Source organism: Sturnira hondurensis, unplaced genomic scaffold (assembly GCF_014824575.4).
Source record: "Sturnira hondurensis isolate 20B ecotype Veracruz unplaced genomic scaffold, ASM1482457v3 Scaffold0012067, whole genome shotgun sequence".
NCBI lineage: Eukaryota > Metazoa > Chordata > Mammalia > Chiroptera > Phyllostomidae > Sturnira > Sturnira hondurensis.
This window is the reverse complement of record NW_028084698.1, coordinates 157,997-185,260: the sequence shown is the minus strand read 5'-3', so window position 1 is coordinate 185,260 and position 27,264 is coordinate 157,997. Positions and strand designations below refer to the sequence as shown.

Below are 27,264 nucleotides of genomic sequence, written 5' to 3'. Positions count from 1 at the left end.
TCTATCTAAAAATAAAATGGCATCTTTTTCCTTTGACAGAGGCGAAAGACCAGCAAAGTGGACAGGGAGGTGTTCCGGGGCAAAGGCATCTCTGCTGTGACAGGAGGACTGTATGTGGCAAAGCCCCGAGGGTTTTAGAGGCACTCCCTTTCTGACCTCATCTGTGGGCACAGCAGTTTCCAAATGTTGTCACTGCAGGTGAGTGATGTGTACAGGCACCTTTTATTAATCGCTCACTTTAACATTCAAATAAATGCCAGCATGTCCCCAAGGAAACAGCGCAGTCGCACGAAGCTGGGACATAATTATAGCTGGTAGGATGTTCTGGGATGAGGCCTTGATCTTATCCACCTAGGACGAAGCCTGCTCCATCAGTAGGCTGCTGAGAGCCCAGTGAGCACTTCTGTCTGTCACCGGCCCCGCCTCCTCCTGGAAGAACCAGGAAGCTCCACTGACCCAGCCAGGTAATAAGGAGAAAGGGCAATTCCAGTCCTGCATCTTGGGATCAGAGTGCAATCCTCAAGACCTTTAAACTCTTTTTTATTCATACCACCCCAAAAAATGTTTTCATGTGAAACATTTGTTAGGAATCTTTTCATAAAAAGACAAACCACTAAAACTCCCTGACTTCGAGCAGCTCTGAATCTAATGGAGAAAACATGCAAGTCCGCACAGCCCTCCTCAGGCCCTTTTCTCGGTACAGACTGCGAACTCTGCTTCCAACTCTCCAACCCGGCCTCCCGGAACAGCGCAGCCCGCCAAAAGGAGGAACAACCTGATGGGGGTGGGTGAGTTTGTCCCATTGGGGCTGGGCTCTCTGGTGACAGGCAGACCCATGCTGGACTCTCGGTCCTGTTTGTGGCTGCCTATGTGCTGACCCTGCTGCGCTCCTCGCCAGGCTGATCAGGCGGGACCCCTGACTGCACCTGCCCGTGGACTTCTTCCTCTGCATCCTCTTGGTGCCAGGCATCTGCTCCTCCTCCACGGGCCCCCCTGAGGCTGGTGCGCCTCCTCCCAGAGAAGAAGACCACCTCCTTTGCCCAAGGCGGAGCCCAGCTCTTCCTGCTAGCAGTGGTGAGGGTGGGGGTGCAAATCAAGCCCCTTCTACTGGCCACTAGGGCTCATGCCTGCTACATGGTGGTCTGTGCCCGGCAGAACAGCATGCATGTTGCATAACAACCATTCATACAAAAAGTCATGGGGAGAACGTAGTTAGTAAGTTAGGTGGCCAATTAGCTACTAGATGTGCATTAAGTTAGCTGACTGCTTGGTCAGTGAGGTTGTAGTGGTTTTCCTGCTATAAAACAAAATAGCTCTAAAGGACACACGAAAAATGGGTAAGACTACACCTGAAACTAACATAATAGTGAATGTCAACTGTAATTATTTTTATTTATTTATTATAGAGAGAGACAAAGGGAGGGAGAAAGAGAGGGAGAGAAACATCAGTGTGTGGTTGTCTCTCACGGGGCCCCCTACTGAGGACCTGGACAGCATCCCAGGCCTGTGCCCTGACTCAGAATTCAACCACCCACCCTTTGGTTCATGGGCCAGCACTTAATCCACTAAGCGACACCAGCCAGGGCATCGATTGTAATTTAAAAAAATTTAAAAGTACATTTTGAATTTTGTATCTAGTGAATTTATCATCTACTAAAAAATAAATGTTTACAATAAAAATGTAGAATAATTTGCCCCCAAATTATAGTTCATCCACTCAGCAACACTCACCTCAACTCCACCTAAGTGATAGGGAAATTATTTTCATTCTTGGAGATTAAAATTTCTCCTTATTAGCAATCCAGGTACAAGTTGGTCTCTGAAATTTGCATATTGATGCCTTTTAGCAAAAACTTTCAAGCCTGCCTTACAGGCACCCAACTGTAATGAAAGTTTTCTACAAAATTTTTTATTCCTAAAAACAGTTTTATAGTAATTGGCACAAAGTATTTTTAAAAATTTAAAGATGATACTTAATAGGCTGATTATTTTTTTAAGAGGTTAAATAGTTTGGGGGCACTAAGTGAAATTCTTGAGCCTTGGTCAGAACAAAAAGTATGTTTATTCAATTCACATGGGATTTTGTGATGTTTGCTTGAGGGGAAAAAGTTCCAAAGGTGATCTGTCAAAGAAGAAAATCACAATGTGTGATTCTACAGGAAGAATAAGCACGGGAAAAACCTGGCCGCCACTCAGACCTCAGAGAGGAGAAAATTGAAGGTGGAACAATGGCAATATTAATGAGAAAAGAGAGGGGGTGGTGTAAAGAAACCCGTCAGTGGTTTTAATACAATTCAAACTGAAGTCTTCAAGTTTGGTGAGAGGAAAAGGCCCTCCTCAGAAGAAAGGGCTTCTGGACCTCCCAGCCCTGGCCTCTGTCCCCCTCAGCTGTCCCCTCACAGTAACTGCTACACTGCCCGCGTGGAGACTGCTGCCTCCCCATCCACACCCTGATTCCATCGTACATGCACTTTCTCGGAATTCCCCAAGGAATTCCCCAGGACTGTCAAGGTAAGAGTATAATTAATTAAGACTTTTTAGCTGAAGGCTGCTGTGCAACAGAGAGGGTACAAACAGAGAGAGTAGGGCATAATTGTGTATTCCGACCTTCAGGACAAGTCTGGCTTTCTGAGACCCACGGGACCCCATTGTACTAGTGTCCTAAGGAAGGTATCGTGCCCAGGCAGTTCCCAGAGTTACTCTCCCCCTCTCCTTTTCCAAGGAAGAAGCCCAGGGTGTGATACAGCAGATACTACCTTTAAAGGTATCTCCATCCGGGTGGGCCATGGCTCTGTCATCCTCACCTCAGTCTCTAGGCTGCGTAGAAGCCCCTGGCCAACAGAAGTAGCTGCCTGAACGCCCCTCGAAGCCTAAAGTTGCTGAGAATGAGGATAAAGGGATGTAAAGATGTGCACAGGTAGATTAAAATTTGCCAGGGCCAGTACCAGTAGCTCTCTGTGCTAAAGAAGCCTACACTATTGCTGATCAGGGATGCAAAAGACAGAGTGTAGAGAATGAGGAAGGAGATGAGTGACCACAGAGCTCTGGTGTGGGCCTGGGTGCTGGGGTCCTGCAGGCTGTAGCCATTCTGCTGCATCATCTGAGTGTGTCTCCTCAGAGAGTTCACCAATAGCACAGTTGAGACCAGGAAAACAAAGCAAGGGATTGACAATGTGACAGATTTTATGGGCAGGAAATAGAGAATTTCCAACCTCCTGTTCCACTCCTTGTAGGTCATATTCCCATAAAGTTTTCTAATATAGAACCCTTGATACGCAGTGTGGTTTACCCAATGGGAGAACAGGGCGGCGATGCAGGAGACCAGGAGAGAACCCAGCAGAAGCCAGGGCACCGACCCTGGGAACCTCCACTTGAGCCAGAGGAAGGTGGGGTGCGTGAGGTTAGCGATCTTCAGGCAGAAGAGGACACTGAGCCAGGCACTGAACCAGAAGGTGGTGGCATTCAGGAAGTTCCAATGGAGATTAAAGAGCTGCTGCACGGGACCCCTGTTGAGCTCCCCCAGCTGGAAGTAGTAGTAGAAATTGTGCACTATTCCAACCCACTGCAGGCAGAAACGGGAAACACCCAGGGCGATGAGGATCATGTCAGAGCGGGACAGCCTCCCAAGCCGCCTCCAGTCTCTGGTCAGCACCACCACGATGAAGCCATTGGCCAGGAATCCCAGCAGAAACAGCAGGACAAAGAGCCACATGAAGAGGGTTACAAATGCTGGCTGCATTTTGGCCCCTCCTCTGGTCACCAACCCTGCCTTGGTCCTTGGCCTCCTCCCTGGCCCCACTCACGGTCCCTCTATTGATTTCTCCTGAAGATGTGAAAAGAATGCTCAGGCTCTGCATCTGAGCCAGAGCTCACAGGAAGATGCTTAGACTGTGGAACACAGGTGAGCCCAATTTGGTGAGGATGCAAAATTCCCCTGGGTTCAGTTACCACTCTGCCTAGCAACTGTCCCTGATTTGCCTTCTCTGGTTCTGCCTGCCTAGTGCCATGGTTAACATCAAAGTGGAAAGCCTTGCAGGGAGCCTTCTCTGACATGCTTGGGTCCTGTAAACACACACCTCCCCATCAGATCATTCTCAAGATATTAAGTATTAAAAATACGTAGGCAAGAAGTATAGAGAGACACTCATATTCTGCCTAGGCCAGGACCTAGGCAGATGGTGAAGCTGAAGAAGTCTGTGTCTAGCCACACTTCCCTGTCACACATCTGCCCTCGCCTCAGAGCAGCAGTCATCCCTTCAAGGTCAAACACCTGGTTCACCTTGGCACCAAACCTCTTCTTAAATCCTTCCTGGCCCCAGAGGTGTAATTGACTGACACGGTTTAAACTGGTTTTATGTGTCCAGTGAGATAATTCATTTCCCTGGGGTTACAAGGCTGAGGGCTTCTATTTCTTGCTGAGTGTCACTTGAAGGTCATCTCAGGTCCTAGTGGCTGCTTGAAGTCTTTGCCAGGTGGTGACTCAAGCCAGCAAAGAGACTCTCTAGAGAGAGGCTTAAATATGATAACATAATCACAGGTGTGACATCCTACCACTCAGTCACATCCTACCACTCAGTCATATTCTATTGGCTAGAAGCAAGCCATATTCCTCACAGCCCCTCAGAAGGAGGGGATTACAGAAAGGCAAGGATACCAGGAGTGGGAGATACTGTAGCTTGCAAGGCATGTGTGAGTCCTGTCCTCCAACGCCCACATTAACAAGAGACCCCACCCTGGCCAGGTTGGTGGGTGGGTTGGAGCACCATCCTCTACATCAGAAGGTTTGGGCTTCATTCCCCAGTGGGGCACATATCGGAGGCAACTGATCGCTGTTTCTCTCTCCCCCTCCCTCTCTCTAAAATCAATAAACATATCCTCAAGTGAGGATTTAAATTTTGTTTCTTTTTTTACTGCATTCTTTCCGTTACCATTTATCTCCCTTACTTCCCTCCCCCCCGCCCCGCCATTACCACATTGTTGTCCGCATCCACGAGTCCTTTTCCCTTGTGTTCAATCCCTCCACCCCTACCCCCATCCCAAAGCTTTTTAAATTAGAGTCCTACAAGATCAGGTGAAAATAAAAGTATTTTCTCAAAAATAGATCAAGTCAATCCATATTCAAATGTTTTCTGTTTAATATATCAAATTTGTCCTTCCTCCACATTTGTTTAAAATTTTTTATGTTTGTCTCTCTTTTTAGATTGTGATTTTGTCATTTTTGAAAATGTCAAAGAAAATCAGTCATGCAAACAATGTGAAAGTTGTTACCACCACAGCATGAATGTATAATTGTACTAAAAATACTTCACAATAAAAGAGAGAGATGCATTTATCTCACTCTCAGATATCTGTTCCTTACACAGTTTCCACATCCATTCATTCACTCAGCAAGTATTTGAGCACTTACATACACAGGGCTCCTACTCCAGTCACTGGGGACAGCGCAGTGAACCAGAGAGGTGGGATTCCTGCTTGTATGGAACCGGTAGTCCAGTGAAGGGTCATGGACAACAAGCAAACACAGGAACAAGACACTTTCACACAATAATCGATGCCTTGAAGAGAAGAGAAGAGTGAGGTTGCTGGAGAGTGGCCGGAGAGGGAAACGTGGGTCCTGTAGACCTGCAGGCAAAGGGAGGTTTTCTAAGGGGGCAGCGTGACCTGAGCAGCCTGAACAAGTGCAGCTGCTCCATGTGTAAAGAGTCCTATTCTTAATATCATCAAGCCCTTATTTCCTTCATTCGCTTCCACCAGTCCTTCTGACTTCATTTAGCAAAGGAATCTCCTGCCAGAGAATACTCCAGCAGAGCATGTGAGTTTTCCTTTCACTCTTTTCAAGTAGGTTGTCCCAAGAGCACTTCAAGTCATCAACCAGCCTCAAACCAGAAACTGGGCATTGCCATCCAATCTATGGCTATCACGGGACTCAATAACTGCAGCTTCAACCCCTGTGAGATGGGCCAGTGCAGAGGGAGGGTGCAAAGGGGGCAGGGAGGGCCCCACGTGAACTGGAACCAAAGTAATCTGGCTTTGTGCTCACCCAGCCTGGCAGATATTTAAGCTTACTCCCTTATGGGGAACTTTCAGATCTGGAGGTCCCTCCTGGGCCCACTTTCCTGAATTTTCCTTCAGTGCAAAAAAAGGGCATCTTTATCTTCAGTGATCCCTCAAGATTCTTTCATTAGCCCAAAGGAATTCACCACCAAATGGTTGCTGCTGGAGTTTCCACACTCTAGTAGGCAGCCTTATGAGTCTGATGTCATGATATGCTCACATGCATGCTCTCCCCTGTGGCTCACAGCTGTCCCCTCCCCTCTGCTCCCACCGTCCTGACGCAGCCCATTCTCCTGACTCCACTCCCAAGTCAACCGGTTGGTTTGTCCCTCATTCTCCTAGTCCCCCAGGGAAAGGAACAAGCCCCCCATCCACTATGCCTCCCACCTGAAGAAATAACACGGTAAGCTTGGTCAGCAGCCCCATGGAAGCACTGGGCCACCACCAGGTTTGATGTGAGGGACAATATTCCTAGTCCTTTCTGCGGAATACAGAACAGGACCCATAACCAGGTTTTTCGAAACAATTATTCCTCAAAACATTCTCTTTCTTTTACTGTCTCAACCCTCTTATTTTATCCAAGGGTTTCAAGAGTATGAAACAGGTTAATATCCATTTCCTTTGAAAGCCTGCATATATCAGGAACTGGCAACTCACTCTGAAATCTCATAATCATTCAATCTTCCCACCGGACTGAAATCTCAACTTTGAATGTTGTTATTTAAAGGACAAGATGAAGAAAGTCATTTGGGTCGTGGTAAGAAATGTGAATATTCTAATGCAACTGAAAGCCATTAGAGGTTTTAAACAGGGAGTTGCGTGATCTACTTTGCTTTTAAACAGATCCTTTGGGTTACCATGCAGAGAATGGACTTGGGAGAGGCAAGGGTGGGAAAGAGCAGTCAAGGGCTGCTACAAGTGACTAGTACAAGGAGATGGCGCTTGTTCTCAAGAGCAACCTCTGGGGGTGCTGGGCAGTGGTAAGATGCTGGCATATTTCGAAGGCAGATTAAAAAAGATTGCCCTGCTATAAGGATTAAAGAAAGAGTAACCAAAAATGAATTCTAAATATTCTATGTCAGTAACTGGGAGAATTTTATGGAGCCATTTCCTTCGATGAGGAAGACTGAGAGAAAAATGTCTGTGGGAGAAACTCTATTTTGATCATGGTAAGTTTGTGGAGGCTGTAAGGTGTCTGAGGTGAGACATGAAGCAGACCATTGAGATTTAAGTCGGGATCTCAGTGAAGAGCTAAGGCTGGAGTAACAGGTTTGGGAGTCATCAACATGGTATTTACAGCTATTAAACTTGATGAGATCATGCAGAGGGAAATGGAGATGGAGACGGAAGTAAGCCATGCACCTTCAGCTTGTAGGGACTGAAACTCAGAGGATGCAGCAAAGAAGATTTGGCAGTGACTAATGTTAGGGAGGGATTCTATCCCACGAGTTCATGCTCAAAGACAAGGGGAGAAAGAAATGGGTGGGGAAAGAGACATGGGAGTAATAAACACGCTGAAGTGACCTGCACACAGGGATGGTATGCTGTGCTCTCCGGGAGACGCCCTAGGGTAGCCACTGTCCACATGTTCTAACTTTGATAGGCCCCTTGGTAGGGACTCCAGTCTAGCACAGTAGAACACTGGTGTTGAAACTGGATCTGACCTGTGCTTTACTCACTAATTGCCTGACCAGAGAAGCCCTACTTACAACTCATCCATTCAAAAAACACCTACTCAGCATGCACTGTCTGTTGGGCACTACGCTAGGCGCATTAGGTACAAACATTAAGATAGTCCCTTGAGAGAGACAGACTAGTAAACATACAATGCCAATACAGTATAATAAATTATAAAATAATAACTAATGTTTATTCAGTGCTGCTATGCATCCCCATGTACTATTCTAAGTACTTTACATATACTTTTTTATACTCATTAAAACTCAATGAATTTCAAAAATGGGACAACAAGATATCCACATACATAAGAATAAAGTGGGACCCCTTCCTCACACCACACAAAAATGAATTCGAAGAGGATCACAGATCCAAATATAAGAGCTAAAACTATAAAGCTCTTTGAGAAAAACCTAAGAGTAAATCTTCATGATCTTGGGTTAGAAAAAGACAACATAGGAGTTTATTACATCAAAGATGTTACTCAAGAAAAAATAATTAAATTGGATTCCATCAAAATTTTAAAAAACTTGTGCTCTTGTATAGCATCAACAAAGTGAAAAGACTGCCGCATAATGGGGGTAAATAGTTGTAAACCATACACCTAACAAGGAAGTTGCATCCAGAATGTATAAAGAACACTCACAACTCAACAATAAAGAGACAAGTAATCCAATTTAAAAATGGAGAGAGGATTTGAATAGGCATTTCTCCAAAGATTATATGAGAATGGCCAAGAAACACACTAAAAGATGTCCCACATTATTAACCATTACAAAAATGCAAATTAAAACCATAAGATAATACTTCACATGCATTTGGATGGTAAAAAAAAGAAAAGAAAAGAAAAGAAAATATAGACAATAAGTGTTGACAAGAAAAGGGAAAACTGAACCCCTCATACCTGGCTAGTGGATTGTAAAAAAAACAAAACAAAACATGGTGCCACTGCTTTGGAAAATTGCTTGGGTACAGTTCCTTAAAATGTTAAACATAGTTACATTTTGATCATAAATGCCATTCCTAAGTTTATACCCAAGAAAAATAAAAATATGTCTTCAAATAAATTTGTATATAAATGTTCATAGCAACATTATACACAAGAAGACCCAAATGGAAATAACTCAAATGTACAACTGATGAATGGATAAAGAAAATTGATATTTCAATTAAATAGAATATATTTGGCAGTAAAAAGTAATGAAGTATGAATGGATGAATTTTGTGGTATATAAATTATAGCTCAATAAAGCTGTTTTTAAAGGTTGATAAACATATCTAAAAGACACAAGAAGCTTGCTGCTAGAGGGTCCCTTTGGTCAAATTTGGGAAAATTTGAGCTTTGAAATTAAAAACAATACAAGAAAAAAAGAAATCCAATGAGATATGCATTGCTGTTATCCTCGTTTAACAGATAAGAAAATGCACGTAGATGAGAAGTAACTTCTCATAATTACACCTATAAGAAATGGTGGGACTAGGATTTTGATCAGGCAGTGTAGCGTGAAAGCCTGCATTTCTCACCATGACAATGTCCTGTCCCTATATGCCAAGCCCATAGGTCACATCATACTCAATAGTGAAACACGGAAAACTTTTCCTTTCTAGGATCAGAACAAGCCAAGGATACCCACTCTTGCCACTTTTATTCAACATCATACTGGAAGTCCTGACCACATCAATCAGGATGAAAGGATGGAAGGATGGATAGACAGATAGATAGATAGATAGATAGATAACATCCAAATGAGGAAGGAGAAGTAATAGTGTCTGTTTTTACAGATGACACATTTTAAATACAAAACCTGAAAGACTTCACCAAAAGACTAAAAACAAATTCAGTAAAGTTACAGAATAAAAAAACAGTATATAAAAATCACTAACAATGAAATGTCTAAAAGAGAAATGAAAACAATCCCATTTACAGTACCATCAAAAACAATACTGCCATGGTCGCTAGTTCAGTTGGTTAGAGCATCATCCTGATATGCCAAAGCCATGGGTTCGATCCCAGTCAGAGCACATACAAGAATCAACCAATGAGTGCATACACAAGTTAAACAACAAATCAATGTCTTCCTCTCTAAAATTAACAAATAAATAAATAATTTTAAAGCAATAAAATACTTAGGAATAAATTTATCCAAAGAGGCAAAGTATCTGTACACTGAAAACTGTAAAACACCAATAAAAATATCGAAGACATAAATAAATGAAAAGATATTCTATGTTTATGGATTAGGTGAATTAATATTGTTTAAAAAGTCCACAAACCATCCACAATGATCTGCAGATTCGATGCAATTCTTATCAAAATTCCAAAGGCATTTTTCAAGGAAATAGAAAGAATCCTAAAAAATCTGTATGGAGCCACAAAAGACCCTGAATAACCAAAGCAATCTTGAGAAACAACAAAGTTGGAAGCATCACAGTCCCTACAGTAATCAAAACAATATGGTATTGGTATAAAAAACAACAAACTAGCAGAATAGAATTGAAATAAATCCACGAAATTAATTTTTGAATATACCATGGGGAAAGGATGGTCTGTTCATGAAATGGTGCTGTGAAAACTGGATATCCACATGCAAAAGAATTCAACTGGATACCTATTTATATCATATGCAAAACTCAGCTCATAATACATTGAAGACTTAAAATGTAAGACCTGAAGCTATAAAATTCCTAGAAGAAAACTAAGGGGGAAATTTCCTCAACCCTGGTCTTGGCAATAGTTTTTTGTTTTGTTTTGTTTTGGATTTTTTTTTCCCCATGTTCAAATTCTTTTTGGTTTTTTATTAATTAATTCTTGTTCAAGTACAGTTTTATGTCTTATATTCCCAGCCCTGCCCCCCTGTGCCCCCCACCTTAGTTATTGTCCATGTGTCCTTTATACTGGTTCATGTGAGTCCATCCCCTTTTCCCCTGTGATTCTCTCCCCTCTCCTCTCTGGTCCCTGTCAGCCTGTTCCATATTTCAGTGTCTTTGGTCATATTTTGCTTGTTTGTTTTGCTGTTTAGATTCCTGTTAACAGTGATATCATATGGTATGTCTTTCACCGCCTGGCTTATTTCACTCAGCATAATGCTTTCCAGTTCCATCCATGATGTTGCAAAGGGTAGGTGCTCCTTCTTCCTTTCTGCAGCATAGAATTCCATTGTGTAAATGTACCATAGCTTTTTGATCCAGTCATTTACCAATGGGCACCTAGGTTGCTTCCAACTCTTGGCTATGGTAAATTGTACTGCTATGAACATTGGGGTACAAAAGCAAAGGCAACAAAGCAAAAATAAATCATTGGGACTACATCAAACTAAAAAGTTTCTCACAGCCAAGAACCTATCATCAACCTATGGAATGGCAGAAAATGTGTGCAAGCCACAAATTCAGTAAGGGCTTAACACCCAAAATGCAAAAGGAATTCACACTGCTCAGTAGGAGAAAACACACAAATACACACAAGTAATCCCATTTAAAAATGGCCAGAGGAACTGAATAGACACTTTTCCAAAGAAGACACATAAAAGGGCAACAGGCACAAAAGAAGATAGTCAATATCACTAATCGCCAAGGAAATACAAATCAAACCACAATGAGCTATCACCTCACACATATCAAAATGAGCTATGATTTAAGATAATCCCCTGCCTTTCATCAAAGGCTAATATAAAATGGGAAAAAAAGGAAAAAGAAAAACTATGTATGAAAAATGTCTGTTTTTTAAAAACTAAAACATGCTTTGAAGGGGACTCATTTATTATATTGCTCAATGTTGCTCTAATAAAAACTCATTGGGTTTGCAAAAAAAAAATGGCTATTATCAAAAAGACAAGAGGTGAAAGTGCTGTCCAGGATGTGGAGAAAAGGAAACCCTTGCACACTGTTGGTGGGACCTGGTACAGCCACTTTGGAACACAGTGTGTATGTTTCTCAAGAATTTAAAAACAGAACTACCACATGATCCAGCAATTCTCCTTCTGAGTATAATGATTACCCATCTAAAGGAAGTGAAATCATTACCTGGAAGAAGAAATCTGCACTGCCATGGTCACTGTAGTCTTGTGGCTAAGATCATGTGGACAATGGCCAAGGTATTGAGACAACTTAAGTGTTTGCTCATTGATGTGTGGCTAAATTTTAGTCAGGCTTAAAAAAAAATCTTGCCATTTGCAACAAGATAGATGAAACTGGAAAGAATTATATACGTAAAATAAGCCAGAGAGAGAAAGACAAATAGGTAAGATATCACTTACATATGAAACAACAGAAAAGTCAAGTTCATAGAAACAGATAGTTGAATGGTGGCTACCAGGGGCTAGGAGGTGTTTTAAATGCAGAGAGATCAGTAAAAGGGTACCAACTTCCAGGCATAAGATCAATGAGATCTGAGGATCTAAGATGCAACATGACGGCTCTAGTTGATAGCACTACTGTCGAATTAAATTTGCTAAGAGAGTGGAACTTAAGTGTTCTCACACACAAAAAAAGGTGACTGCGATATGATGAGTGTGCTAACTTGATTGTGGGAATCGTGGGGATCCTTTCACAATAGATGCATATGCCAAATCATCACACTGTATACCTCATACATAGTATAATTTTATTTGTCAATTATACTTTAATAAAGCTGAAAAAAGACTGGGCTAGATAAAAAATAAGTATGAATCTTAACAGTCATCATACTCTGTTCTACATTTCTCAGTTAACTATTGTATTAGTGTTCAAATATTTATTTCCATGACAGGTTGGAGGCAAACAAGGATAAATAAACATGATATCTGATTATTTGATGAGAGAAACACTGACATTTTTGATGCAAAATAAAAGTCATAATAGATACCCCCAAAGTGGCAGAGTGGCAGCAAATACAGTTTCTGGGACAGTCTTAGACAATGTGTCATTGTCTATGGTGGTTAAAAATAATAAATGTAAAGTCAACACACATGAAAGTATGTTCCTTAGGATGTCATATTCTAGTGCAGAATAATAGTGGCTAAGAATCTAGGGTAAGATGGGGCCATTGTTCCCTCTTTGAAGATAGGAAAAGGAATGTTTAGTGTGACCGTCATATAAAAAGAAAGAAAAATAAGATGTCATTCATCACAAGGTAGATTGCAAAACAATAAGCCAAGATAAAAATACTGCCTGCAATCAAATGTGAAGAACCTGTTCCGTTCCAGAGTGTCTTGCTGGGTGCCGGGAGAGGAGCACCCCTGTGGGGAGCAACTCAGAAGGAACATCGCCAGGCTTCTGCATCCTGATTCCACTTAAACTGACTGAGTAGATTCTGTAATAAACTCCTGCTTATTCAACAAAGTTATTGAATCAATATTTTTACTTCTAAGCTTTATGGGTTTTTTTTCAGGTTTTATGTCTAACTTTCCACAAGATATTTGTGTTTCCTACAAAAATGCCATCTCTGGAAACTAATGAAGATTTCTCATGTGAAATGAGTTATTTTGCTCATTATTCATCATTTTATATTTTTCATGCTTTTCACTTATGTTTCAAAGTCTCTTTCAATGGTTACTTCTTTTTAAATATATTTTATTGATTATGCCATTACAGTTGTTCTATTCCCCCTTCATTCCCCTCCACCCTGCACACCCCCTCCCCCACCCATTCCCCCCCTTTACTTTATGACCACGTGTCTCAAGTTCTTTAGATTCTATATTTCCCCTACTATTCTTGCCCTGCCCCCTATCTATTTTCTACCTACCTTCTATGCTACTTATTTTCTGTACCTTCTCCCCCCTTCTCCTCCTCCCACTCCCCTGTTGCTAACCCTCCATGTGTTCTTCATGTCTATGGTTCCACTCCTGATCTAGCTGTCCTCTTGGTTTGCTTTTGTTTTAGGTGTGGTTGTTAATAACTGAGTTTGCTGTCCTTTCACTATTCATATTTTTATCTTCTTTTTCTTAGATAAGTCCCTTTAACATTTCATATAATAAGGGCTTGGTGATGATGAACTTGAATTTGATCTTATCTGAGAAGCACTTTATCTGCCCTTCCATTCTAAATGAAAGTTTTGCTGGATAAAGCAATCTTGGTTATAGGTCTTTGGATTTTATGACTTGGAATACTTCTTTCCAGCTCCTTCTTTCCTGTAAGGTCTCTTTTGAGAAGTCTCCTGACAGTCTGATGGGAACTCCTTTGTAGGTGACTGGCCCCTTATCTCTTGCTGCTTCTAGGATTCTCTCCTTCATTTTAATCTTGGCTAATGTAATTATGATGTGCCTTGGTGTGTTCCTTCTTGGGTCCAACTTCTTTGGGACTCTCTGAGCTTCCTGGATTTCCTAGAAGTCTATTTCTTTTGCCAGACTGGGGAAGTTCTCCTTTATTATTTGTTCAAATAAGTTTTGCACTCGTGGCTGTTCCTCTTCCCCTTCTGGTGCCCCTATAATTTGGATGTTGGAATGTTTAAAGATGTCCTGGAGGTTCCTAAGCCTTTCCTCATTTTTTTTGAGTTCTTGTTTCTTCATGTTTTTTTATTTGGTCATTTTTTTCTTCCTTCTGATCCACTCCCTTGATTTGAGTTCCAGTTTCCTTTCCATCACTATTGGTTTCCTGTGCATTTCCCTTCATTTCAATTAGTTTAGCCTTCATTTACTCCTCTAATTTGTGACTAAAATCAACCAGGTCTGTGAGCATCTTGATCACCAGTATTTTGAACTGTGCATCTGATAGGTTGGCTATTTCTTGGTGGCTTAGAGTTATCAGCCCTGGAGCTTTGAGTTCTTGACTCATATTTTGGTCTGTTTGCACCTGTTACATCTGAGAAGAGGAGCCCTAGGTGTTTACCAGGGTGGGGCAACTCAGTTGCTGGGTTGTGATGCTGTGTGTGGGGGTGGGGTCAAAGAGGGGCAATGGCGGTCCATCTCACTGCTCACTCTGTCTCACTGCTCGCTCCTTCGCCTGGTTTATCTGTGCACGAATGTGTGACTACGGTCAGCCTGCCACCTGACGCACTCACTCGTCTGTCCATTGCTACCCCACACCTGGGATCCACCCATGGCTGCCTGCACGCGCCTGGGTCAGGGGATCTTTCCTGCCGGACCCCGCTCCACTGCTGGCTCTGCCCTTCTTACCGGTCTGGCTGAATGGTTCATTGTTGTCGGGCTTCCGTATAGTTCAGTGTCCTGTGTTTTGGCTGCATTTTTGTTTACTAAAACTTTGTTGTCTTTAAACTTAGTTGTGGGAGAAGGCACAGTGTTTCTACCTACACCTCCATCTTCCAATGGTTATTTCTAATGTCAGACATTTCTAAAGTGTTATTGCATAAAGGAGAAATATTCTAATACATGAAAAATATATCAATTTATTATCTCAATTTTATAAAAACTGCTTAAATCTCTGAAATATCAGCATTATTTTTGTGCATGCATATATAACTACAACTCTGAGAAAATGTTTGTAAGGAATAATCGATGTTAATAGTGATTATCTTTAGATAATGAAAGTTTGTGTGATTATTGAACTTCTTCATATTATTCTATACTTCCAAGTTCCCTGCAATAATTGTCTATTACCAAAAAATAACAGAGTTTTAAAACTAATAAGTCATTTTGATAGTATTTAAGGGAAAATAAATAACTCTGCTTCATCTCCAATATTAACCTTAGCCAGTATGATTCCATGATTTGAGACTAGGAAGGATTAATTGATCTGGAACAGGACAGGGGAAGGGAGGGTAGAGCAGAGGGGGCCAGAACTGGTGTTCTAGGCCCCACTATTATGCAGAGTTTTATATTAATCTTCCAAAGACTGACTTATTGCTACTTTGCTGCAAATCTTCTCTATAAATATTAAGCACTTAACTAACTGGTCCAAACAAATTTTTCAGCACATCTACCCACTTCTCCCTGCAAGCCTGTACCATCAGCATCAATACTAGCACGACCATCTCTCACAGCGTGAGCACCGCAACTTCCATTCCCACTCTAAAAACAAGCCAAGGAGGCCCATGAGGGCTATTGCTTTTCCCAAGGCCATAACACATACACAGACAGCAAATAACTCATACACTCAGATCTTGACTCCAAGACACTAAGAGCCTTATGTCATTCGGTTTAGCTCCTCTCACCCTCATCACCAGTTACACACCTTGAAGCCCCTTAATTTCCAAGATCATGACCAAAATTGAAACTCAATACTCTCCACTCCCCAAATCTCTGCTACTGTAGGAGGAAGAGTGCCTGCAGTAGAACACAAGGCGTGGTGCATCAAAGTAGTGTCAGAGTCTGTGTTGGTTAGCATTGTTAGTTGACTAGTTACTTAGTTCGTTTTAGTACTAGGTCCTCACCTGTGTCTTGGGAATTAGTCATTAGGACTCCTGACAAGCTTATTCCAAATCCCCAGGTTCTGACCCCCCAGGATTTTCTAAATTCATGGAAACCAACCACAAATTTCAAGTCAAAGCAAAAGGAAAGAGCTTCTTTGAGGCCTTGGCAATTTTGCTTCCAGGGCTGAGTTACTGGTCGCTGAAGGACTGGGCCGGCCAGGAGAAACTAGGATGGAAACCATGCTGGTCCATAAAGTGTGATGCTTTCAAAGGCCAAGTACAAGGCCCAAATGTGCCAGTACTGTGAGTCAAAGAGAATCAAAGACAGCAACCACAGGGAGGAACAGACCAGCTGAGTCCTCCCTGGGCAACCAGCTCACTCTCCAGGTGTCTCTACAAGACAGATGAACCGAAGCAGAAGTTGGAAGCCAAAGTTTAAACTAAACAAAGAAATGTGACCAGATGGCATAGCCAAGCAGAAGAAAACATCTCAAAGTTTAACTTGGTTTTACCCCACTATGCTATTGATTTCAGAGAGGACTGCCTGGAGTTCTGTGATTTTAAGACCCTTCCTGACATGAGGAAACTAGAGTTTCTGGAATGTTCCACCCCAGAAAGAGAAGCAGGGACTGACAGTTGATGCCTGTGCTTGTCACTGTGACAAAGCAACATGGCTGTCCTCTGGAAGGTTCCAGGGTTCTGAAGAGCTGTTCCGCAAAGTAACTGTTGAGCCGCCCCCCCACATTCAAAGAACTTGGCTTTACAGCCACTCTGCATTGTGTCTCTCTGTCACTCCTCTAATACAAAATAACAATAGTTCAAGGTCTTATAAAGTGTATGATTCCTTCACCCATTAGCACACATAACTTTAATTCACTGTGCTTCAACGATTCTTTCTCATAGTGCTCATTATCACGCATGTTCCGATTCTAAAAGGTACTTGCTCAAACAGATAGTTGTACACCTACACTCGTGGCGGCATTGTTCAAAACAGCCTAAAGGTGGAAGCACCCCAAGTGCCCACCAACAAATACATGGATGAACAAAGTGTGGCATGTACATGCAATGGAATGTTATTCTACCTTAGTAAAGAGGAAAATCCTGGCAGACAACAGTGGTGAGATTCGAAGACATTTTACTGAGTGAATCGAGCCAGTCACAAAAAGGATGCATGTTGTGTGGTTCTCCTCATGGGAGGTACCTACCATAGTCAAACTCAGACAGGAAGTAGAAGGGTGATTGCCAGGGGCTGGGAGAAGAGGGAGAAATGAGTTGTATAACGGAGACAGTCTGAGTCGGGAGGATTAAAACATTCTGAAATTGTATGGTGCTGATGGCTGCATACCAATGTGAACGTACTTAATGCCATGGCAGTATACAATTTAAAACAGTTACAATTGTAATTTTCTGTTATGTATATTTTACCACAATAAAATAAGTATTTTCTCAGAGAATATTTTCTTGACACACAATGAGGACTTAATCTTTTAATTGCATGCTTCAATTTCAGACACTGTTTTTGGTCTACTGGAAAAGTATGTGATCCCTTCACAAAACCCAGACTGTCTCCCCTTCAGCCCCCACATCTCCCAGCAGAGGACACTCAGGGAATAGCTGTCGAGTGAAATGAGCTTGGATGCCTTCCCTTTTTAAAATCATCTCTGTGCGTCGCCCTTCTACAAGTTCCATTACTGACATATTTTGTTACAGATGCTTTCAATATTTGGTTATTAAGGAGGCTGAGTGAGCAGATTTGAAACAAATGTGGTGACAACAGGAGCAGGATCGTTTGTGTCCAGCCCAGAAAAGCTGAGAAGAGACAGGCGCATTGTGTAGGCACACAAAGATGCTTGCGTCTTACTGGCTGAAGCTCCGAAAAGCTGGTCTTGCTACTGAAAGCTGGTGATGATTGCCCGAAAAATAACAAGACTGGTAAATAATACATGTCACAAAAAATGCCAAACATGTATAAAGGAAAATACAATATTGTTGACTCATGTAATACAGCCATTGGCTTTAATTTCAGAAATGCAGCGTTTCCCCCAGCTTCGCAGTGGAGGTCTCTATTACAGTACAGAGGAGTTGGACTCTAAGTGCTTCCTAATTCTAAACCTTTGGGCCAGCTATTTTCTTCTCCATTTGAAACTTTCCAGTAATAAGGACAAGCGTCCCTTTGAACCTCATCCCTACAGGGTTGAATGGATCCTGCTCATGGTGCTGACCCAAATCACAGCGCTCCCAAAGGGTCTGTCAGAATAAGAAGCCACCAACCTCAAAAAATCATGTCTAATTCCTTATTTTATGAAAATGATAGTGCCCCCTGAAGGCAGAAATCCATGTTCCTCTCAAATACTACAGCACTTTAGTTGTGATGCTATAAGAGGTATAATCTGCCTTGGCTGGTGTGGCTCAGTGGATTGAGCATGGGCCTGCAAACCAAAGGGTCAATGGTTCAATTCTCAGTCAGGGCACATGCCTGGTTTTGTGGGCCAGGTCCCCAGCATGGGGCGTGAAAGAGGCAATCATTGATGTTTCCCTCTTTCTTCTTCCCTTCCCCTCTCTAAAAATAAAATCTTTTTTTAAAGAGGTATAATAATCTGATGTCAAGGAAGTAGTTTCACATTTTAAAAAATCACCATGAGCAAAATACAGAATGAATAGCATTATGTAACCATTGTGTGTTATATAGTTTATTCAACTTCTCGTTTTAAAAAATAGTGTAATTGTACTAAAAGAAAACTAAAAGTCATCAAAAAAAAACTGCCATGACCCCATAGTTCTCTGCCACCCCCACCTTGGGTTTCCATTGCTATAGTGCAAAACAAGAATTATTTGCTCAGCTTATTAAAGCTCACAATGCGTGCAGCTGTCCACAGCCAAAGCCTAGTCTGAAAGCTTTTATCTGTTACCAATGCCAACCATCCAAACAAAGAGGCCAACCCCAACGGCATCCACCAGAAACCACTTCCTGGCTCTCTCCCCGCTTCACTATTCTGACCTGGTTTCAAAGGTTCAGTTCCCCTCGTAAGTCTCCTCCCATGTGAGCCCTTGCTCTCATGATATTTTTAAATCTCAAGATTGTCCCCCTTCACCTGAGTGAATCGCACAAGAGTGGCCAGAGATATAGGCCAAACATCTATGGGAATTCAGAAAAGGAGGCCATCGGTGACATTCAGAAGTGTCAAAACCAAACAGACCATTATGCAAGATAGATGGAAACTCCCCAGTATCAAGAACTTGAGGCATCAAATGAGCAGCCAAATACACACAGCTAACGCTGGACAACTGTGTCTGATTAACTTCCATTTTAGCATTCTCTCAGTAAAGAGAAGTGATTAGTACTTGATCTGCGGTCAGGTCAGCTGAGCACTGTTTTGTATTCCTCTAACTGATTTGTGCATGTGACACCGTAGATTTCTGGAATATTTAGATCCCACTTTCTATCCCCATTGCACTTAGCAGGAAGATAAGTACCTAGGCCTCCGTGTCTAGATATTCAATAAATTCCTGATAATATGTAAAAGAGACATGGCAGCAATTCCTTCTCTCTAATAACAACCGTGGAAACTGTGACGGCTGGGTGTTATATCAGTGAGCCAGCTCAAATCTCTGGAATGTTTGAATTTATTAGAGAATGTCAATTGATGATTCAGCTGCTAGCAGCCATAGTTACTTCTACAGGTGTTATGTGTATAAGGAATGTTTGCATTAATAATCTTAATTATAATAAAATAATACATTCATGCACTCAACCTATATTTATTGAATGTCTTCCACTTGCCAGTAAGAAACAACAGACACAAGTCCCGGAACCCTTGGGGTTTACATGAGAGTGAGGAAAACAAATGATACAAAATATAAATACGTAGAACAGATGATGGTACCAGGGAGAACACCAGGGCAGGGAGCAGCAGTACGGAAGATGGCTATTTAGAGTGGCGATGACAAAATCTGAATGAAGTGAGGGAGTGAGCCATGCCAATATCTGGGGGAGAGCATTCCTTCCAACCAGGGAAACCACCAGAAGCAAAGGCTCTGAGGAAGACAAATGTCAGGCACAGTCAGGGAACCTTGAGGAAGCTAACGTGGCAGGAACAGTGTGAGAGGAGGGTGGAATAGCAGGAGACTTCAGAGATATGGGGGGTTGAGCGGAGGATGAAATCAGAAAGGGCATTTTAGTTCATTATGAAAACTTAGGCTTCTACCCTAGGTTGAAAAGCAAATGGAGAACTATGATAGACGTGATATGATAGGACACATTATTAAAGGACGCTGCTAGCCAACATGTTGAAAATAGAGCCAAGACAAATGAGAGTGGAAGCTGAAAAACCAGTCAGCCACTTCCTGGTTCTCTCCAGTTGCAATAATCCAAGCAAGAGCTAACAGTGGCCTGCACCATAGTAGCAATGAGGTGCTGATGACTTGTAGAATTACAGGTTCGTTTTGAAAGTTAGCAGGTCTAACCTTACTTTTTTTCAAACTGTCATGTCGAAGCCTGACTTTGAACAGACTGCAGTGGAGGCAGTGCTTCCTGCACAGGAAACCCCACCCGAGAGGCAGGCTATCTAAAAATGGTTTGGCACCGAGTTACATGGCTTTGCATCCGAGTTGCTGAGTGATTGAATGTGGGGTGTAAAAAGTTTCCTCCCAAGCAGCTGGAAGAAGGGAGTCGCCGCACTGAAAACAGGAAGAACAGCCAGAGAAGCATGTGGGGGTGGCAAAATACAAGGAGTTTGGTGGATATAAGTTTGAAATGCCTGTTAGATATCCATGTGGATGTTTTGAGGAGGGACATACAAGTGTAGATCAAAGAAATACAAGCTGAAGACCAACCATTTAGATCAAGCTCTCTAGAAATGGAGGCTGTGGAGGAAGTTCTTGTGCAAGTTTATTTCTGAGAAACTGCTTCCATGAGGAATCTGTAAGGAACCACAGCAAAGACAGGGCAGCAGCAGAAGCTAGGCCTCTAAAAGAGAAGTGGTTCAGGGACCAATCTAGACTCAGTCTGATAAGATGGGAGATCTGGAGTGAGATTACTAGAAACCTGAACCCTTAAATCCGGTCAAGTCTTCTTTACCAATCAAAGCAACTCTTCCTTATCTGAGAAGCTGGCCACCCCTTCCCTGCAGAGTCTGTAACAGACTCTGATGGTTTCATTGACACACACCGATATCCTAGAGGGGCACTGCTGGAACAAAGGGTGCATACATTAGTAACTCTGGTAGAAACTGCCAAATTGTCTTTCATAGAGATCGTATAAATTTATATTCCCATTAGCAATGTGTAAGAGAGCATATTTCCCCAATAATTGGGCAAAGAGTTATCACAGTTTACAAGTTTTGCCAAATGCATAGTTAAAAAATGGTCTCTCAATACCATTTTTAATTTTCATTTTTCTTGTTATAAATTAGGTTATCTTTTATACGTTTACAAGAACCACTCACATTTTCCTTTTTTGTGAATTGCATATTTGCATTATTTACTCCTCTCTTCTACTTTTGTAGAGGGTGATCATTTTCCTATCATTTCTAAAAGCTCTTTATAATTACAGATTAAACTTTCATTTTGAATGCAGATATTTTTCAAGCTCTTTACATATTTTGTAAATTTCTTATGAATTTTTACTCTGCAGAATTTTAACATTTTAATTGATCAATTTTTAATTTTTATTTATTGGTTTTATTATTTAATTTTATTTTTTATGAGTTTAAAATATTTTCCACACCCCAAGTCTTTAAGAAAATTCTCATTCTCCCATTTTTTCCCCAGTAATTGTATTTTTTCTTTGTTAACTTAAAATATTGTATTTGATCTATTTGGACTTTATACTGGTATATGGTTTCAGGTAGGCCAACATCTTAGTTTTTATTCAGATGGCCATTCTGTTATTTCAATATCAGTTATTATATAATTTATTTTTCTGATCTGAAATATCACTTTTATCTATACTAAATTTACACTAAATTCTCATATTATATGTACCCACTTTCTGAACCATCTTTTCTACTGGGATATATTCACACACACTTCTTAAATTTTGAGGTTCATAACTGCAGTTTAAGGTATGACAGAGCTTCTCTGCCTTCTTTGTTTTCTTTGACTTCTTTCAATGTCTATAATGACTTTAGAATACATTAGCCCTATTTTCATAGGTTACTTTCATAGGCTGGCTATGAGTTAAGAGTAAAGGTTGCTTTATGGCACTGTGTGTTAGGATCATCTGTTATACAGCAATAGATAGCAAACATAGGCATACAAGGGGCTTTTTGCATTTCAGGGTGAGTCTTTTTCTGCGGAAAGTATATTTGGCTGGAATTTTTGTTCTGCCCCTCTGGGCTCTCTGATTCTTCTTTATGCTTCTGTTCACTTTCTCTTTGGACTCCACCCGATCTCATCTGGGGTTGGAAGTGATTTCACATAATTTGAAATGTGTGGGTTACCTCTTAGCTTCACTAAAAATGGAGTTTTTAGAGTTCCTGTTCAGTTTTCTTACTGCTTTGACATAATTGCCAGGGAAATAAGAGGAACACCGTGGTTTGTGCAGCAGTGGTTATAGTAGAAGCCTAATTGTTTTTTAAATTTTCATTTACCTGATCAACAGCAGTGATAAGCTCCTTTTCACATTTTACTTGGCAGTAGGTACTATTTTGCTCATTTAACCACCTATCTCTTAGCTCCCTTGTATTTTTTTATTGACTTTGGGAAGCTCTTGGTATATTAAAGATACTGTCTTTTATCTATTAAAAATGTTTGTAAGTATTTTCTGACAATCTGTTACTTGTACTTTATTTTTTATCTTTCTTATATGACTCATAGTCTCATCCTTTATACTTAAAGTTTCTCAATCTTTTGACCATTTGTGCTATCTTTACTGCTTTGAAAATTGCTATAGTTCATATTTTTTAAAAAATAAATAATAAAGGATAAATATTCAGTGTAGTATTTTAATTGAAAGATTCCCATCCCCTACTTTATTATTTCACAATGAATAACACCACTAACAAACAGTATTTTTGGAAGAAAAATTAAGAGAAATAAAAAGCATTTTATTATCTGTATAAGCATAACAGAGATAGCTAGAGTATGGTTCAGATTATAGGGAAAATTAAGCTGCAATGTAATAAAAAAAGAATTAACTATTCATTTTTATTTAAGCTGACCTTTAATCATCTATATACATCCTATTATGTGTGCTTTAAAGTTGAAAAAGACTTTAGTGATACCTATATTTAAAGTATCTTTTCATAAAAAAGTGGTTTAAACTTTTCTATAGTCAATTTGCCAGTTATTTCCATTATAACCTGATATTTTAAGTATTACTTAAGAAGGCCTAATAAAGCCCTAGACATCCCTGACAGGTGCAGCTCATTGGGTTGGGCATTGTCCTGAAAACCTAAAGGTCGAAGGTTCAACCTTTACACTAAATTTTCCCAGTTAAGACACATACCTGGGTTGAGGGCTGGGTCCCAGGTTGGAGACTTGGAAGAGGCAACCAATCAATGTTTTTCTTTCATACTGACATTTCTGTCCCTCTCTTTCTCCCTCCCTTCCCCTCTCTCTAAAAATAAAAAAAAAAAATTTTAAACATTTAAAAGGAAGGAAGGAATTAAAAAAGAAAGACCTGGTCAGGTAGCTCACCTGGTTAGAGCTTCATCCCAACATGCAAAGGCTGTGGGTTTGATACCCGGTCAGAGCATGTACAAATATCAACCAATGAATGCACAAATAAGTGGAACAACAAATCCCTCTTTCTTTCTCCCTACCTCCCTTTTTCTCTCTAAAAAAAATCAATAAATTTAAAAATACATTTTAAAAGTTTTTAAAGAAAGCCTAAGAAAACAGGGCTCCCCTGGCTTGTGAGAGGGGAAGGGCATATGCACACTTCACTGTGCAATGACACACAAACTTAAGGGTGGGGCGAGGGCGGCCAACATTTCTGTAGAATTTTATGGAACAAAATCTGGGAGAAACTGAATTATCAAAAAAGGAGGGGGGTCTTTTTTAAAATGTATTCTTAGAGAGAGGGGATGGGAAGGAGAAAGAGAGGGAGAGAAACATCAGTGTGTGGTTGCCTCTCACATGCCCCCTACTGGGGACCTGGCCTGCAACCCAGGCATGTGTCCTGACTAGGAATTGACCCAGCGACTTTTTGGTTCGCAGCCCGCACTCAGTCAACTGAGCCACACCAGCCAGGGCAAAAGGAGGGTCTTTTAAGAATTAAATAGCATTTAAGTTAAAGATTGTCTGTCTTTAGAATGTATCTGGAATTTATGATAAAATGTTGGCTCTAATTCAATTTTTTGATTTTCTAATTGTAGTACCTATATGGGCTTACCTACTCTCGCATCAATACCACATTGTTTTAAAACACATAGCACTGAAGTGCCCCTGTTCTATTGTCCTCTGGCCGTGAGACCTCGGCAGTCAACCCCAAGCCTCAGCTCCCACTTTGCAGCATTGTTTTAAGAATTAAGTGTCATAGCACTTAAGTAAAAAGATTGTTTAGCCCCATGCCTCACCCAAAATAGGCACTCCCATGTGACTGTTATTAATACTGCCATAAAGCATGATGACATTAGATTATGGGCAAAAAGTAACAATAATAAGTTACTAGGTATTTTTAATACACAACAAACCCTGCTTTTCTTTTCTTTTCCATGTATTTAAGCTCCAAGGTGACGTGTGGGGAGTTCATTCAGATTACTCTTCATTTGGATGTTCTGTTTTCCTGGGCTAATGAGGTGAGGAGTGAAAGGAGCAGAGAAGCTTAGAGAAGGTTCTTTGGAAAGGGAGCCAGGGTTAGCAACAAGGAGGAAGAAGTCAGCCTTCACTTAGATTCCCACAGGAAGGGGGTAAAAGCTTGCGGTTCACAGTTGCTTAGCAACATAAATGCTCAAGAAAGAACAAAAGTCAAGGCAGAGCAAAATCAGGCAAATTTTACTCTCACTTACCCATTTATTTATTTCCACATTGTGCATATGTCCAAGAAAAACAGAATATGAGTTTGACCTCCAAAAACAAGCCATCCAGCCAGTGAAAGGAATGCAAATTAAGCATAAGCATCAAAATGTAGTCAGTAGATAAACACACAGACAGCAGGTCAGGTGCTCATAGCTGGGTCTCAGGTGGAACAGAATCATTCTGTTCAATGGAGCACAAACTGTATTTATTAGTGTTTCTGGAAGCAAGCACTTGGAAGGCTATGAGGTGGCCCGTGCCTTTAAGAACTTCAAAATCTACTGGGGAGAATGAAGCCAGTATACAGATCATCCCACCACAAAGCAGAATTCATGTCATAATCGGGTGACATCCATGTACACGTCCTCAAAGGCAGGAGACAGCAAAGCTTGGGGTGGGGAGGGGCATCCAGAAAAGCTCCCTGAAGAGGAGCCATATAAACTAACCTCTAACACATAAACAGCAGGGGGCGTGGATTAAATAGACCTTTAACACGTGAAGAGCACATGTCCGCATATCAGGGAGAAATCTCCAGGTATGTCCAAAACAACAACAACCCAAATCCAGCTGCAAAACAAGATTCTACTGGAATGGCAGCAGTGAGAGATGCAATTATTGCCATATTTCGGAGGTCCTTTAATGCCAACTTTAGGGACCATGCTTCATCTGATCAGCACTGAGAGGTGACGAGGTGTGGGTAAAATGGTCAGAGTCCTGCCTTCAGCAGATCCATCTAGTGATGTTAGTTTTGATGTGGGGGGCCGGGGGGAGGCGGTGGGAGAGGAGAGTGTAATGGAGCGAGTGGTAAAGAAGGAGTTTAAGCAGAGAGGACAGTCTAATCTAAAATAGGGTCCACAGGAACAGGAAGGAAAGGACCGATAACAGACAGGGAACTAAGACAAGTTGCTGATTAGGTAGAAGGACTCAGCGTAGAGTGGGGAGTGAACACTGACACCGAGATAGTAAACCTGCTCCACTGGGTGTCAAGAACAGAAAAAAACAGATTCAACTAAGTGGTGGAGGGGCCGGCAAGGGGAGGGGAGGGGAGGGGAGAGGAGGAAAAGGAAGAGGACAAACTTTTGCACCTGCTAAGTTGGAAGTGCTCACCAGTACCACCAGGTGCAAACGCCCAGCAACAGAAAGAAAACACAGGTTTAGAGTTTTGAGGAAGGTCAAGGCTTTGGTAATGACTCACATGAAGGTCATAACTAAAGCTATGTGAGTACATGTAAACCCCAAGGAACAGGAGCAGATTAATCTGAAAGACCAAAGAGGGCCGGCTAAGGAGAACCACGCAGGAGGATGAGGGAGTTGAAGGGAGACACAGAAGCACAGCGGGCTTGGGAAGAGACCCCAGTGCAACATCCCAGGAGCCAAGAGAAGGCAGCCATTCAGGAGGACACACAGATGGGCAAGTATGGGTGGTATTTACTCTCCTTTTCTAAATATCTCCTGCCAACATCAGGTATTACTTTTGTAAAAATATTTGAAGCCAGTTTTCTTAAAGAAATAATTTGTTATCAAGAGACGCAAACGCTACAGATACACAGCAGGATGAGGGCAGAGTATAACAACATCACGGGGAGGGATCAGGAACTCACGGGTGTCCTTTAGAAATACATGTCAACAGAATGGGGAGCAGGAGGTAGAGGGCTATACGGGGCCGTGGGGTGAGGTGGAGGCACTCTGGGCAAGTGACTGATTAGCAGAATGATCACTTGAGCAGGTTAGAAAGTCCAGTGGATTTTTTTTTTTCAGGAAAAAAAGGTACCTTTGTTGATGAAGGGAAGGACAATAAAAGAGGGAAAGGTTGCAGATTCAGGCAGAAGTGGTTCTTTGAGTGGGGACCAGAAAATAAACCTTGAAAAGCCAAAGCAGGGCATGTCTCCTAGTGCAGAGGGGTGGGGGAGGGAACAGAGGAAATGAGACTGAGAAATATTAAAGCTGATAGAGGAAGTTTAGGGGTCTTGGTTTGAATGGTCTAAGAAGATCCGTGACAGGCAGAAAAGTAGCTTCTGTCCTTCAGCAAACCAGGCCAGGGCTCTCGTTCTTCTTAGATCCCAAAGGTCAGACAGATGTAGAGGAAAACACTCCACATCACAATTTCAGTAGGTCCCAATGTCAACATAAAAGAAACCACACCTGGGTCCATGGACCTTCCTTCACATTGACAAAACCAACTAACAGACTGGACTGTAGAGGAGAACATAATATGTAAACTGTACGGCCCGGACAACACTCCCTGCCACACACACGCAGGAATTCCACCACGCTCTGTGAACGGAATTCGGACA

General features: G+C 41.6%; 1 protein-coding gene across 1 annotated transcript; it reads right to left on the bottom strand.

The window, feature by feature from the left end:
• Positions 1–2,812: 2,812 nt before the first annotated feature.
• TAS2R41 (taste 2 receptor member 41) lies at positions 2,813–3,739 on the bottom strand. Its single transcript, XM_037060644.1, has one exon. It carries the CDS (start codon positions 3,737–3,739, stop codon positions 2,813–2,815), a length of 927 nt encoding a protein of 308 aa, XP_036916539.1.
• Between the last annotated feature and the right edge of the window lie 23,525 nt (positions 3,740–27,264).